This window comes from Branchiostoma floridae, chromosome 12 (assembly GCF_000003815.2).
Source record: "Branchiostoma floridae strain S238N-H82 chromosome 12, Bfl_VNyyK, whole genome shotgun sequence".
NCBI classification, from domain to species: domain Eukaryota; kingdom Metazoa; phylum Chordata; class Leptocardii; order Amphioxiformes; family Branchiostomatidae; genus Branchiostoma; species Branchiostoma floridae.
Window position 1 is genome coordinate 8,619,084 of NC_049990.1, and position 15,636 is coordinate 8,634,719.

Below are 15,636 nucleotides of genomic sequence, written 5' to 3' on the forward strand. Positions count from 1 at the left end.
AAGTCGATCTTTCACCTGTCTGACAGCGGCCTGCACCTGCCCATCATCAGTGACGTCAATCTGAACAGTACTCAGCCTACTCGAGCACTCCACCCGGAGTTTCTTCGACCCCTCCCCACCACTGTCTGCCAGCAGACAGCCGGCAAACACCGTGAAGCCCAGCGAGTCCAAACGTTTGGCAAGTCGAAAGCCAAATCCGCTGTCACAACCTGTTGTTATGAAGATAAATACTCAATAAGATCAATCATCTGGGTAAGTCTTGTAAGCTACACTTTCCAGACAGGACGTTTGATATGAGGTCAAAAGAAACCTACTCATGATGGAGTCAAAGTCCTACCTGTAATGAAGACAGCTTTGCCTTCCCCTCTCACCCAGCCTTTCGGCATCAAGTACTGAATCGCACAGTATCCCACTGACCCCAGTAGTATCCCCGTGCACAGGTAGTACAGGACAGGTGCACAGTGGTACAACAACGACAACAAGCCTGAAATGGCGGTCAAACCGAGCAGGCTCGCACAGTAGAACAGGTGTAATGGCTTCAACATTGTTACAGCTAGCTCCCCCTGCGTGCTGCGTGTGAATTTTCAACTTTGACCTGAGCACAAGAATGTAAATATTTGAAATGCACCACGGGACGTCGCGATACGCGCGGAGGATAAAATAGAACAATAACAACTGGTATTAATAATAAGGGTCAATAATTACCTTCGCCAAGAAGGTTATATTTTGGGTAGCGTTTGTGTGTATGTGTGCATGTGTGTGTGTTTGTAGAAGACCACCATAACTCAAGAACGCCTGGATGGATTGTATTGATATTTGGTATGTGGGTAGGTATTGATGAGACCTAGACATGCTAGAAGCGATTAGATTTTGGGCCTCCTAGCGGCTTGCTATGGTACTGCAGCGGAACTTCCAGGTTGGATATCTCGAGTTCTGAACATGCTGCGGTTATGATTTTTGAGTGGCAGACAAGTCTTGATGCCGAGAGTAAGTGGTATAAGTTTGGGCTCCCTAGCGGTTTGTTTTGGAACTGCAGGGCAGGTTTAGTGTCAAACTTTGAAAGGGAATAACTCAAGAAGGGGTAAACGGATTGTTATGATTTTTGGTATGTAGATAGCTTAAGTGATGCTTTATATAATGACATAATGATTATGCAAATTTGTATCTAATTTGCATAATTAATGAGGAAATTGTGTAAACATGCCCTGTTCCATTATAGGTCCATTGCAACATGTGATATTTGTAGCTGAGAAGAAGAAGAATATTGATAGATATATATTATGCAAAATAAAGACCTAATTTGAATAATTGATGAGCAAATGCTATAATGTCATTGTGGTAAATGACGGGAATTTCTTACTTGTAGCATTTGGAAGTTATGTACAGGTGAACATTATTGAACATTAATTATGCAAATGAGATCCTCATTTGCATAAATAATCAGAAAATGAGACAAAAGCCTCCTTTCTTAACATATATTGCGCACGTCTGTTGTTTGGTGGAGGAGATAATCAAGTTATATGATTTATGCAAATGAGAACCTTTTTGCATAATTAATGACAAACACAGTTAATACAGCAGTTGTAAAAGATCGAATCATTTGGTGAAGGTATGGGGTCGTGGAACTCTAGTTCGTTAATGATATTCAATGGTATGTAGCAGAAACGTTCAAGATTGGAGAAATGCCAAAAGCTGAGAAGGCTTTGTTTGTCAACGTTGCCATTGTATGGGGCATGTCAGCGACTAGCTAACCAGTGGAATGACTTTTTCATCAGGAGTGAGGCGATTGTCGTATAGTAGACGCCTTTATTTGATCTATTATCAAGTATTCAGGATTTGCCAGCTCAAAATCATGATAGACTTTATGCAGCTTTCTTGAAACCTTCAAACTATAAGCATCAACAGGTTATTATATTTTTATATCTTATTCCTTGTTAGTTTAGTTTTACTTGCTTGAATGTACATGTATTATAGAACCTTGTCAGTTACCTTTTGTTTATTTAGAACTTGTTTAGAACATCTCAATAGTTACCTGTGTTGTTTATTTTAGAACACCTTAGCCGTTACCTTTTTTGTTTATTTAGAACATAGAATTATTCTTTGTTCCATGAAATTGTTTGTCTTCATTTTCTTGTCACTGAGGAAGGAAGATGGATGTCTTCCGAAACGTCTGAATAAAATTTTGATATTATCCAGAAGAAGAGTTTGAACCTTCATCTATTTATCATATCCTGGATGTCTAATCTTCACAAACGTAACTATAAGCATATCCGCAATTTTAAATACAATATAAGGTAATCACATATCAAAGATGTTTCTAATAAAGCTATATCTTATCGCATGTGCTACACAATATTTTGCTGATGGGGTGACTTATTGGTCCTTTTCCCCATCAACCCAAGGGGACGGACCATTGGAAGGCCTGTGAGATGCTTGCTTAAGTCAAGCCAACCTTGATGGAGATCGTCATAACCCCGTACCAATTTCATATTCACCTAAAATGCTTGATATCTTCTATCAAGTACTGACATGTTATAGTAAGGACTTGGGCTGGGTATCGGTACAGCGTACCGGTTCAAAACCGGTTTTTCTTAATGGACCGGTCCAGAAAAATCGGACCTGAAAAAATTAGGTAGACCGGATGTTGGACCTTTTAGAAAATTAACAGATTATTTGATCAGGCATTCACACGTTGGGTGCTTGCAGGTGGAAGAAAATAACAAGAGTGAAGTACAGAAGATTTTATAGTCATTTCTACCAAGTTTTACATGAGTCATACAGGTGCATGCGCAGTTGGCGTTGTTGGATTTTAAAACGCCAGTTTGAGTCGAATACTCCACCAAACAGATTTCTTTGCAGTGAAATGGACCATTGGCATTAATCTACTGGATCAGGTCCAGGTTCAGGTCCGGACCTTGACCTGATTCTTTGTACCTGAACCGGACCTGGACCTGAATTTTCTGTACCAGTACCCACCCTAGTAAGGAGGTTATATAGGTCTATATAACACCAGTTTACAGCTCCGTAAATACCAAATGTACTCGTACAGTTCAGTCAACATGACATATGCAAAGGAATAAAAGTAGTGAATATACTGCGATAATTGAACTAGATATTTTTCTGTAGCATGGCCGGTTTAGGGTCGCTTTCCTTCTCGGGCCTCTCCGTGTAGTCAGTCCAACGCGTGGGGAAGTAACCCAGCCAAATCTTGTTGACGTAGTCCTCAAAACTCGACCCGACCAAGTAGCGATGTGCGGGGGTGGTCAGGGTGACGGCATCCACCATGGCCTGCAAAATGAATAACAGCAGCTTGCAGCAATTACAATCAAACCTGTTCAAGTGAGCATCTCTTCTACGGACCAGAAGAAGATCTATGATGGTTTTTCCATTGACCAAAGCATCAATAAATTCATGCTGTCTTTAGTGAACACCTGTCAACGTAGACCAAATACCAACGGTCCCCTGAGTGGTATTTCGGGACTGTAGCAGTATTATATAATTTAAATATGCAGCTAGTACCTCAATGACGATTCTCTACGAATACTAGTCTAAGAGTAAACTTTTCTGAAGAGTTAAGACCTGATAAACTTGCGAAAAACGTTATCAAGATACTTAATAGATTCTAAGTTCACTCACATCTATGGCAGGGGTAGCGTCTTTTCCCTGAGCCTCAGAATAGATCCCGGATCTCATCTGTTCCATCTTGAAGTCGAAGTACTCCATGCCATAATCCTCCTTAACAGCTTCTTCCATGTTGTTCCGTAGATTCTGTGTAGTCAGTAATATATCTCCGTGCAGTGAATAGACATAACTTAAAATGCAACTACTAGAAGGCAACATTCGAGCCTATAACACTGAGGAAGCCACACGGCGAAACATGTTTGTCGTGTGTCGGTTCGAATAAAGTTCCTAAACGGGGAACATGCGGCTCCAGCGTCTTTTCTGAAGATGTGGCGTAAGTAAGTGTGAACGGTTGGCTTGACGTCTCCTTCTCCACATATATCTACTAGAAGGCAGCACTCTAGATTAACGGAAAACCTTCTCATATTGTTATATATCTTACTGCATCTTAACTGTATTTTGCTTGGCTTGCCATGTGCTATTCACAAGTCTTACATGAAACAACCACTATCCCATGGCAGTCTAATGTGTTTACTGAAGGAAAACGTCAAAAGTGCAACAAGATATTTAATACTACTGACAAAACCTGATGCAGGCGCCTTACCTCAACGAGCCTATTGTAAACGGCGGGCAAAGCAATATCTGTAGCCTGTCCGAAGCTGCCAGGCTCCACGATGACGACTTTGACTCCCCACTTGTACATCTCGTGCCTGGTTTAGTGATGATAGATGTTAGTTGTAGGTGATGAAAAGGAATGAGATACCAGTGGCATCGTGTGTGATATCATAGAGTTTTGGGCTAGACATAGACTAGAGGTCCGGAGTTCGATGCTCGATCTTTAATTGCAGCTATGGAGCTTGCATTGCGGTTGTAGGTTAAGTCCTCGAATGCTCCCATTTTTGGAATGTAGCCTTTTTGGTGACGCCTCCGGGTCGGAGGTATTTTGAACAGTCTAGCAATCGGTCTGAAAATACATTCCCTGATGAAGTACTTTTGCACGGAGAAAGACAGCTTTTTGCAACATGCTTTGTATATGGATGACTTAACAAAAAGTTTTTATCGATGCTTAGACAGCGTGCACACATATGCATAGAAATAAAATCCATATACCTGAGTGTATCTGAGAAAAATTCCGCGGCACTCTTGCTCATGTGATAGGGGGATATAGTTGGAGGTGAATGTAGACCCGCCTCACTGGTGATGTTCACAACTCGTCCTAGGTAGTGCAGAGAACAACATCTTAACCCGTGTAGATGAGCTACGACAGTCATTGTACCTTACGAAGGCCAGCCACTACATCATTATGTAACCCGTGCATGGACCTGAGTCAATATGAGCGTATTAGATAGTTACCAAGTAGTCCATATTCAGTAACTTCAAGATATGCTAATCAAGAGTGACTTGGAGTTATGATGATAATGAGTCGAGTCGCAGAAAAGGCCTGGACCGATGATAACCTACCTTTCGCCCGACGAATCAGAGGCAAGAACGCCTTGGTGACCCGCACGGTACCGAAGGCATTCACTTCCATCACACGTCGGTAGGCGGCCATGCTGACCCACTCTATCTCTCCCGGCTGCCAGACCCCAGCATTGTTAACCAATGCGTAAAGACCTGTTGGAAAATGTTGAAAATAAGATAATATGTTTCTCCTCGAATAAGAATATACTATTTTATCTATTTGGTTTGTCATTTGGGCTCTTCTTCTTGTGACCAAACAACCCCATGCATCAGCTTTACATTTGAAACATCATAAATTCAATGTATTTGAATAAAAACGACTCTTTTCCAAGATGCAAAGAAAGGCCTCAATGTCTACTGAGTTACTGAGAAAGTCCTGTTGGCGAGGGATATAAAGATATTGCTTATATTGTGTTTGCTAACTAACCGGTCCACGGCTAGGGAGCTATAAAGTAAGAATAAGATAGTTACACTTTGACCCCTTCGGCAGTCGACCTTTGACCTGTCTAACAGCGGCCTGCACCTGTCCATCATCAGTGACGTCAATCTGAACAGTACTCAGCCTGCTCGAGCACTCTGCACGGAGTTTCTTCGACCCCTCCCCACCACTGTCTGCCAGCAGACAGCCGGCAAACACCGTGAAGCCCAGCGAGTCCAGACGTTTGGCCAGTCCAAATCCGAAACCACTGTCACAACCTGTTTAAATAAAGCCAGACATGTAGGTAGGTAAAACACCTGGCTAATCTTTATGAGTAGAGTAGAGTAGAGTTCTTCGGCTCGGTTAGGCAGGAGTCTCGCTCCTGTTGAAACCGCTCCTTTTGAACTCCTTGATGTCTCTTCAGTCATATTGGGTGTATGTGGTTTGTCTAGAGCTCTATACCAAAGACTTTAAAAATGGTAACAGTTACATGTTTCTTTCTCTGCTTAGCACTCAGCATTCGGGAAAGAGTATGGAAGTTTAACACACACCACTACCAGTGGACTAGCCCCCTGCTGTGGTGATTGCGCTGTGTGGCCCAGGAAACAGAGATGGGCGCGGCCCTATACGCCATCAGGCGCGGGAAGGGTTTAACTAACTTAACTAGAGCTCTATAATTATACATGACAGGATGATTTTCCATGACTTTGATCAACTCACTCTCACTCCGGCGAGACTTTGTCTAGTCTTGCCTTAAAGCTTAAATCGCCTGGTAATGCATTCCACCATGACACTACTTTGTTGCTAAAAACAGTCATGCCTTTGACTGGTGTTTGATCTTGGCCTTCTTAACGTAGGCTGTGTCCCCGAGGCTCGTCCTCCCTTCCCTCTCAACTTCCGGTATGCGTGGCACGGTGTCATATAGCCCGTGCCTGTATTTGTATATGTTGATGACGTCTCCCCGCAGTTTCCCATACAATAGAGTGGGTAGTTATATTTACAATTTCTAAAAGTAAAACAAAACATCTTTTAAACGTGACCAAAAGTAAACATGCTCGTGACCGCGGGTGTTGGAGTCCTACCTGTAATGAAGACAGCTTTGCCCTCCCCGCTCACTCGGCTCTTCGGCGCCAAGTACAGAACCACACAGTATCCCACTGAACCCAGTAGTATCCCCGTGCACAGGTAGTACAGGACAGGTGCACATTGGTACAACAACAACAACAAGCCTGAAATGGTGGTCAAACCGAGCAGGCTCGCACAGTAGAACAAATGTAGAGGCTTCATCATTGTTACAGCATAGTGAGTGGTTACAGTTTGCGTGCTGCGTGTGAAATTTCAACTATGACCTTCCCGTCACAAGTATGTCGTCATAAGGGTCAAGGCCAGGTCATGACTATCATTGGACGACGTATATTCTGTCTTGTTTTATGTTTGAAATATTCAATTTCCTCCACGTTTCAGTCACTGCAAGCCCTTTTCCCCACCATTTCAGGTTTGTTGTTACCTCCTTGAAAATGGATACATTGTTTTTATTTAGGCTGGCCGGTCAGTTCACTCATCGGTCAATTAACTCCTACAAGGCATTTATTCCTAACTTAGCCAAAGTGCCCTATTTTATCAGGCCAGGCAGGAGTCTGGTAGAGACTACAAAATCACATGATATTGCCTTATTATTACCTTCTACGAGAAGGCTATATTTTGGGTAGCATTTGTTTGTATGCATGTATGTATGTACGAGGGGCGTGCAATTAGTAATGGTCCTGACCCATTTCCCATAGCAGGAGATTAATGAAACTTGGCACAGTTATTAGTCTTTCTCTTCATAGGAATCACCCAGAGTTATGCATTTCTCCCATCGTTTGATGCAGCTCTGGACACCGATTTTGTAGGACACCCCAGGTTGGTCCTCCAACTGATGCCTCATCAATGGCACAAGAGGGACGACCAGGTCTGGGAGCTGTTTCCACAGACTTCCAGCCACGTTTGAATTCAGGATGCCAGCGTTTTACAAGGTCATATGATGGGGCATCATCACCATAAGTTTCATTTATTTCATCAAAAGTCTTCTTTGGTGTGCGTCCTTTCAAATACAAAAACCGGATCACTGCGCGACACTCAACTGGTTCCATTTCACACCTGGTCCATTTCGCACCTGACTAAGTTCAAACACCAGTAAATCAGACACCACAATTAGTTCAGAGCTGTCTTTTGCAACATAACCCATAGAGATATGAATTATTACACATACAAAATTTCATTTAGATCAGACAACTGGAAGTGGGTCAGGACCATTACTTATTGCACGCCCCTCGTATGTATGTAGAAGACCAGCATAACTAAAAAACGCCTGAATGGATTGTATTGATATTTAGCATGTTGGTTTATCTTGATGTAAACCGCAACAGGGGAACCCCTCTGCCTTCATATGTCCAAACTGTGGCCGCGACTGCCATGCCAGGATCGGCCTACAGAGCCACAGTAGACGCTGTCAACCACCGTGACCTGATACAGAGCGCTACCATCATCTGCAAAGATGGAAGGATGCCTACTACTATATCTTGATGAGACCTCGAAACGATTAGATTTTGGGCCCCCTAGCAGCCTGTTACGGTACTGCAGCGGAATTTCCTGGTTTGATATCTCAAGTTCTGAACATGCTGCGGCTATGATTTTTGAGTGGTAGACAGCTCTTGATGCTGATAGTAAGTGGTGTAGGTTTGGGTCCCCCTAGCGGCTTGTTTTAGAACTGCAGGACAGGTTTAGTGTCAGACTTTAAAAGAGAATAACTCAAGAAGGGGTTAACGGTTATGATTTTGGTCTGTAGATAGCGTAAGTGATGCTTCATATAATGGTATATTTATTATGCAAATTGGTATCTAATTTACATGATTAATTAGGAAATTTTGTAAAGACGCTCAGTTCCATTATTGGACCATTGCAACATGTGACATTTGTAATTGAGAAAGAGAAGAATATTGATTGATATACATATTATGCAAAATAAAGACCTAATTTGCATAATCAATGAGAAAATGCTATAATTTCATTGTGGTAAATGACAGGAACTTCTTACTTGTAGCATTTGGAAGTTATGTACAGGTGAACATCGTTGAACATTAATTATTCAAACTAGAAAGGCCGACATTTGCTTGAGAGCAAATACAGCATATTTCAGCCATCTCTCTTCCCATGCAACAATAGACTATTCCAAAATCACCCATGTGCAAAAATGGAACACTTTTGTTTAAAAGTCACTTCTACTAATGACACTTTAGCCCAACAATGAATCTTACAAAATTCTCAGTGCAAGAATTGACTCTTCCAGTGCACCCCATGTGAATTTGCACAATAGACCAGTCCAGAAATACTCCCACTGAAAACATGGCCTTTTAAGCAACCCAGTCCAAAGTTGAACTAAGCAAAAAAGGCATGAAAAGGTAAAATAGACCAGTCCAAAAACACTTCCGCTAAAAATGGAATATTGAATCATCACCTGTCTAAAACTAAATTTGAAAACATCCCCCTCCGTGAAGAATGGACTCTTCTTGCGATGCCCCTATGTAATGTGGTGCAATCCAAAAATACATCCGCTAAAATTGGACTTGGACGTAATCACCAAAGTCCCAAAAATGGATTTTAAACCCCCCCATGTAAGGATGGACTCTTCCAGCACAACCTATGTAAAATTGCAAAGTAGACCAGTAAAAAAAGACCACACTGAAACACTTTGACATATCAAATCACCAAAATCCATAAACGAATTTTTAAAAAATGCCCCCCTCCATGCAAGAATGGACTCTTCCAGTACAACCCATGTAAAATTGCAAAATAGTCCAGTTCAAAGATACTCCCACTGAGAGACATTATATAATCAACAGTCCAAAGATGAATTTAAAAAAAATGTACCCCCTCCGTGCCAGAATGGACTCATCCAGATAACACCAGGCTCACGATTGGCTGCCAATCCCCTTCGGGATTTTGACTCAGGTTACGTGATTGGTTGCCTCTTTTATCAAGTTACTAGTATACATAGACATGTGCACATACTGTCTTCAGATGGGAGAGGTCAACGACTTTGAGGTCGTTGACCCTCTGGCGAGTGGAAAATTACCAAAAAAGTCCCCAAATATATCATTATGAAGTGGTTTATGCCAGAAATTATACATGGGTCATTTGAATGAATATCTAGTGCACCTATTTACCAAAATGTAGGTCATTTGGTTATAAGACCAGGGAACAGGAGCCAAAAGCGTACGTTTTTGGTCAAACAATGGCAAAAAAAATCCACAATGAAGCATTTAGTTGTACTTTATGCCAAAAATGTTATTGAATCCATGTGCGCATATGTAGATTGCACTCCTATACAAATTTCAGGTCATTTGGTTGTAAAATGGGGGTATAGGAGCCAAAAATGTCATTTTGGGGGCAAAAAATGTCAAAATTAAGCATTTTGCTGTACCGTATGCCAAAACTGTTATTCCGTTATTGAATCTTTGTAGGCATATGATCAAGGCACCTCTGTACCAAATTTCAGGTCATTCGGCTGTAATACCAGGGTACAGGGGGGGGGGCAAAATGTACATAAAAATTGCAAAAAACATGAATAAAATCATTTTAAAGGTAGATATGAAAAAAAATGAAAAAAAAAAAACGCCTAAGGGTATTGGCTCATTCTACCCTTGTGCCAAATTTCAAGTAATTCGGTCCAGGAACGACGGAGTTGATTCGATTTGAAGATTTGGCAGGAGAAAGAAGAAAGAAAGAAACATTACGAATACAATATATTTCACCATACCTATGGTATGGCTGAAATATAATGAGATCCTCATTTGCATAAATTATCAGAAAATGCGATAAAAGCCTTCTTTCTTAACATAGATTGTGTACGTCTGTTGTCTGGTAGAGGAGATGATCAACTGATATATTTGATGCAAATGAGAACCTTATTTGCATAATTAGTGACAAACACTTAATACAGCAGTTGGAAAGAAAGGTTAGGATTATTTGACGAAGGTATTGGGTCGTGGAACTCTAGTTCAGAATGCAACATGTATAACTACAGACTCTGAAGCAGAGTTCGAATTAGGTGTCAAGCTCAAGTTTATTTGTGCATAGTGATTTCATTGTCATCCATCCGGAATGTTCCGGTAAGGTACATTGATCAGTGACATAACTACATGCTAAACAGGTTTCTGACTTACTTTTGCAGTGTTTAGCAAACATCCACAAACTTATTGAGGGGTACAAAAATTTGCGTGCCCAGTAGCTGCTCTTACCTACTGATGGTTGCTAGTTACCAATTTACAATTTACTCAGACTACATAGTAGAAGTGACTAATCATACGATATTGTGAATATCAGACTAGTAATTTTTCTTCAGCATGGCTGGTTTGGGGTCCCCTTCCTTTTCAGCCAGCAGGGTAGAACCAGTCCACCGTGTGGGGAAGTAGCCTAACCACATCCAAGTGACGTAGTCCTCAAAACTCGACCCGACCAAGTAGCGATGTGAGGGGGTGGTCAGGGTGACGGCGTCCACCATAGCCTGTGAAGTACATGTTAGCAACGCTGCTTATTATACTAGTGCACAGTAAATAAGCCACAAAAGAAAGAACAGCAAGCTCTAGAAAAAAAAGAAACCATCAAAAAGGCATCATCCCTACTGCAGAACGAATTACGCCGACGAAGATGAACTCTGTTTTGTCTTGTTCTAAGTATGCTATGCCACTGTATTCACCCCATAGAAGCCATTATCGTTTCATCATAAAGATACTAACAAATAGACGAGGAACAGTCTCCTTGAATGTCTAACTGACAATTGCATGCTGAACTTTATGCGCAACATCCATGTACTGAAATGACGAACATCGAAGAACAAAAAGTGACGGGACATAGTGAGGACATTGGACTGCTGATTTGGAAAGAATACTACCGATAACTGGTATCCAAGAACAGTTCATCATCATTATCATGCAGATTTATGTTTAATATAGACTGTAAATTAACGTACTTCTATCACAGCCGTTGGATTCCTCGAATGACCTTCGCCGTGGGCATATAGCCTCAACTGTTCCATCTTGAAGTCGAAGTACTCCATGCCATAATCCTCCTTCACAACATCTTCCACGTTGTTCCGCAAATCCTGTGTAATCAAAGGCGTACGTGTAAGTTTTGTGTCGTGAATGCACAGAACTTACGAAACGTGGTTGTAAGTTACTTACCTTTATAGCTTTGAAATTGCTGAATATAATTTACATGTGGACAACTCCTTTATTTCTACAAGTAATGTTTCGTCAGACGTGTTGCCATATTTCATTCAATTTACAGGAAAACAAGCTTTTGGGGCAACGACTGTGATTAGCATATTGGTTATAGCGGACATGAAAACGCGAAGATACTCAAACTTGAAACACCCACTCCAACTACTTATGAAGCACATGCACGCATACACATGGTCTATATTAACACAGTACAATTCTGGTAAAGCACACAAATTCTACTGGACAAAATGCAGACTCCTTACCTCAGCGAACTTCTTGTAGACGGCAGGCAAGACGATATCTGTAGCCCGTGCAAAGCTGGACGGCTCCACTATGACGACTTTAACTCCCCACTTGTGCATCTCATGTCTACAATGGGGTGACGTTGGTAATGATAATATGTTGAATGTTAACAAAACCGCCTTAAGGCAAATAGACTGCAGAATCAAGTCTTGACCTGATCTTTTAACCTTTTAGTTTCAGCCCAATAAAATGCTCTCTGTACCAGGGATTGACTGCTGACTGTAACTCCGAAGAGAAACCCCCGATACTTTTTCCCGGTTATATCCGGGCGCGACACAGGGAATGTATGTTAGGGCTTGGCAGCTTAAGGGTTTTTAAGACTAAACATTTGTACCGTGTTTTACAGGGGACTAATGTTTAGTCTTTTAAAGTTTTTTTTAGGAATGAAGGCTTTGGTCTCAAACTTAAAAGTGTAAAAAAAACATGCTTGACTTTATTTAGGTTCACTAGTTATTTCCTTACGTTCATTTGTTTTTGCAAAATCTTAACAAAAGTGTTGGAATTTCTTTGTGTTACACGATGAATGGAACTGTACCTTACGTTCACGTACGTACCTTAAAGCGTCCGAGAAAAATTCCATGGCGGCCTTTGTCATAGAGTAGCCAGCAGCCAACGGGCCTGCGCAAAGCCCACCCACACTGGAGATGTTCACGACACGTCCTGGGGTGGGGAAAATATCTGGAGTCAGGAAACCCTTAGACTGTGTTAACGTATAACGTTTACACAATCTCTCGCTGGCTGGGGTTAATGACTGTAAGGCTGGCCACCAGGAGCGCGATTTTAGTCAGACTAGGAAACCCTCAACTATCCAAAGTCTGTGCCCTATTCTAAAAGAAGGAAACGTATCTATGCCCTGTTCCAAATGATCTTGGTGGACTTCGTGCATTAAAGAACGTACAATTATTTTCGATTTTAGAATTAAAGCAAGCAGAACATATTATGTAAAATATGAAAGAAAATCAAAATTCTTATATATATAGAAAATATATTATTTTCAGAAAGGGAAAGTCTGCTTCAGAAACGTCGAGGAACAAAGTTGACGTAATCTGTAATATCAAAGAAAAATAGAACATGTGGACCGTTTTAGACGAGGTAAAAAGTAAGAAACGTATTCACATACTTTTCATCGAGTTACAACCAAAAATATTATACCTTTCGCCCGACGAACTAGAGGCAAGAACGCCTTAGTGACTCGCACGGTACCGAAGGTGTTCACTTCCATCACACGTCGGTAGGCGGCCATGCTGACCCACTCTATCTCTCCCGGCTGCCAGACTCCAGCATTGTTCACCAATGCGTAAAGACCTGTTCACAGTTGGAATATGTAGGAAGACAAACTAATTATTTACAAAAAGAGTAGTTCACTTTGAAAACAGCTACTTCGTTATGTGTACGATGGTCGGTACTCACCCTTCGACCCCGTCGGCAGTCGATCTTTGACCTGTCTGACAGCGGCCTGCACCTGTCCATCATCAGTGACGTCAATCTGAACAGTACTCAGCCTGCTCGAGCACTCCGCCCGGAGTTTCTTCGACCCCTCCCCACCACTGTCTGCCAGCAGACAGCCGGCAAACACCGTGAAACCCAGCGAGTCAAGACGTTTGGCCAGTCCAAATCCGAAACCGCTGTCACAACCTGTTGAATATCTTAACAGGTCAAGTAGATAAACTTTGGTGAGGAATTCGAAGTTTATAAAGACCAAAGGTAAACATGCTCATGACTGCGGGTGTTGGAGTCAAAGTCCTACCTGTAATGAAGACAGCTTTGCCCTCCCCGCTCACTCGGCTCTTCGGCGCCATGTACAGAACCACACAGTATCCCACTGAACCCAGTAGTATCCCCGTGCACAGGTAGTACAGGACAGGTGCACAGTGATACAACAACAACAACAAGCCTGAAATGGTGGTCAAACCGAGCAGGCTCGCACAGTAGAACAGGTGTAGTGGCTTCAACATTGTTACAGCTCTCTCTCGTGCTGAATACGAATGTTGAACATTGACCTGCCCCGTAACACGTATGACTTTAAAAGAGTCATGAATAGTGACAATCATGATAGGTTGGATGACATATGGATATATTCCGTCTTGTATTAGTTAAGTTTAAAATGTTGAATTTTATTCGCGTTTTGCACTGCAAGCCTGGTTGCCTTTTCTACCAATTCAAGCTTCTGAAATCTTTCAAAGAGGACAACTGAACAAAGGAACGCGGATTTCTGTGATATCTAGAATGCATATCTAAAAGAAAATTATGCACGTTGACACCTAATGATCAAAATCCTATAACCTCAATGTTTTCCATATTAGGATTTACATGTTACATGTAGTTTTGGGCAGGTGGCACCATTCGTCATACGAAGAGGGCATAACGTGCAATGTTACAGTGAAAGTGACATGATTCCTTACCGGTAAATAGCAGGAATTTTGTACTCGTGACATATATAAGTTGTTTAAATGTTTACATCACCATGTATAGATTATGTAAATGTGAAAGCCATTTTTATAATTCATGATTCAGTGCAAAAAGGGGATCCCGTCCTAGACAAGGGCTTTCAAACATACACGGCCTATTGCCGCCTCCCTCTCACATAGCTCCGTCAACTTGGAAAGAATACCAATGGTTGGTTAATTCACAAATAACAGAGGAAGTGTAATCCACTTGCCATCGTGTACCTTGGCCTGTATCAAACTCTAATGTTTACGCCAGCTGCCCTCTAGGAGTCACGCCAAGGTCAGTACTGTAGGCCAGGGGAGTTTCAAACAATGTGGAAGCCACTACACTTGTTCCACTGTGCAAGTCTTCTCGGTTTGACCACTATTTCAAGCTTGTTGTTGTTGTTGTATCACTGTGCACCTGTCCTGTACTACCTTTGCACGGGGATACTACTGGGTTCAGTGGGATACTGTGTGGTTCTGTACATGGCGCCGAAGAGCCGAGTGAGCGGGGAGGGCAAAGCTGTCTTCATTACAGGTAAGACTTTGACTCCAATACCCGCAGTCATGAGCATGTTTACCTTTGGTCTTTATAAACTTCCTCACCAAAGTTTATCTACTTGACCTGTTAAGATATTCAATTCACCACCAACAGGTTGTGACAGCGGTTTCGGATTTGGACTGGCCAAACGCCTGGAATCGCTGGGCTTCACGGTGTTTGCCGGCTGTCTGCTGGCAGACAGTGGTGGGGAGGGGTCGAAAAAACTCCGGACGGAGTGCTCGAGTAGGCTGAGTACTGTTCAGATTGACGTCACTGATGATGGACAGGTGCAGGCCGCTGTACAACAGGTCAAAGATCGACTTCCTAAGGGGTCAAAGGGTGAGTACACAACATGACCATCGTAACGTAACCAAGTAGTTCTTTCAAAGTGAACTACTCTTTCTGTAGAGAATTGGAATAATGATAAGTTTTTCTTGGTACATATTCCAACAGGTCTTTACGTATTGGTTAACAATGCTGGACTCTGGCAGTCGGGGGAGATAGAATGGGTCAGCATGGCCGCCTACCGACGTGCGATGGAAGTGAACACCTTCGGCACCGTGCGGGTCACCAAGGCGTTCTTGCCTCTGATTCGTCGGACGA

General features: G+C 42.1%; 3 protein-coding genes across 3 annotated transcripts in view; 1 reads left to right on the plus strand and 2 right to left on the minus strand.

Annotated features, from left to right (window-relative positions):
* Window positions 1–1,792: 1,792 nt before the first annotated feature.
* Window positions 1,793–6,866, minus strand: LOC118428107 (D-beta-hydroxybutyrate dehydrogenase, mitochondrial-like). The gene is made up of 7 exons (XM_035838080.1): window positions 6,583–6,866; window positions 5,554–5,778; window positions 5,083–5,235; window positions 4,732–4,837; window positions 4,226–4,331; window positions 3,637–3,768; window positions 1,793–3,288 (listed from the first exon to the last, which is right to left on the minus strand). The coding sequence occupies exons 1-7, from the start codon at window positions 6,788–6,790 to the stop codon at window positions 3,109–3,111; spliced, it is 1,110 nt and encodes a 369-aa protein (XP_035693973.1). The 5' UTR covers window positions 6,791–6,866; the 3' UTR covers window positions 1,793–3,108.
* Window positions 5,609–15,636, plus strand: part of LOC118426936 (D-beta-hydroxybutyrate dehydrogenase, mitochondrial-like) — an 11,925-nt gene continuing 1,897 nt past the window's right edge. Inside the window, exon 1 of the mRNA XM_035836568.1 lies at window positions 5,609–5,804. The gene's annotated coding sequence lies outside the window, so the exon portion shown is untranslated. The remainder of the gene's footprint in view (window positions 5,805–15,636) is intronic.
* LOC118428106 (D-beta-hydroxybutyrate dehydrogenase, mitochondrial-like) lies at window positions 10,420–15,017 on the minus strand. The gene is made up of 7 exons (XM_035838079.1): window positions 13,811–15,017; window positions 13,474–13,698; window positions 13,216–13,368; window positions 12,618–12,723; window positions 12,024–12,129; window positions 11,511–11,642; window positions 10,420–11,045 (listed from the first exon to the last, which is right to left on the minus strand). The coding sequence occupies exons 1-7, from the start codon at window positions 14,112–14,114 to the stop codon at window positions 10,866–10,868; spliced, it is 1,206 nt and encodes a 401-aa protein (XP_035693972.1). The 5' UTR covers window positions 14,115–15,017; the 3' UTR covers window positions 10,420–10,865.

Excerpts from the sequence above, each read along its gene's own strand:
- LOC118428107 (XM_035838080.1), bottom strand. The coding sequence starts at position 6,790 with ATGATGAAGCCTCTACATTTGTTCTACTGTGCGAGCCTGCTCGGTTTG. Across the intron at positions 5,779-6,582 it reads CAAAGCTGTCTTCATTACAG|GTTGTGACAGTGGTTTCGGA; the intron begins GTAGGACTCCAA and ends TTATTTAAACAG. Across the intron at positions 3,289-3,636 it reads ACGCTACCCCTGCCATAGAT|GCCATGGTGGATGCCGTCAC; the intron begins GTGAGTGAACTT and ends TTCATTTTGCAG.
- LOC118428106 (XM_035838079.1), bottom strand. The coding sequence starts at position 14,114 with ATGATTGTCACTATTCATGACTCTTTTAAAGTCATACGTGTTACGGGG. Across the intron at positions 13,699-13,810 it reads CAAAGCTGTCTTCATTACAG|GTTGTGACAGCGGTTTCGGA; the intron begins GTAGGACTTTGA and ends GATATTCAACAG. Across the intron at positions 12,130-12,617 it reads TTTTTCTCGGACGCTTTAAG|ACATGAGATGCACAAGTGGG; the intron begins GTACGTACGTGA and ends ACCCCATTGTAG.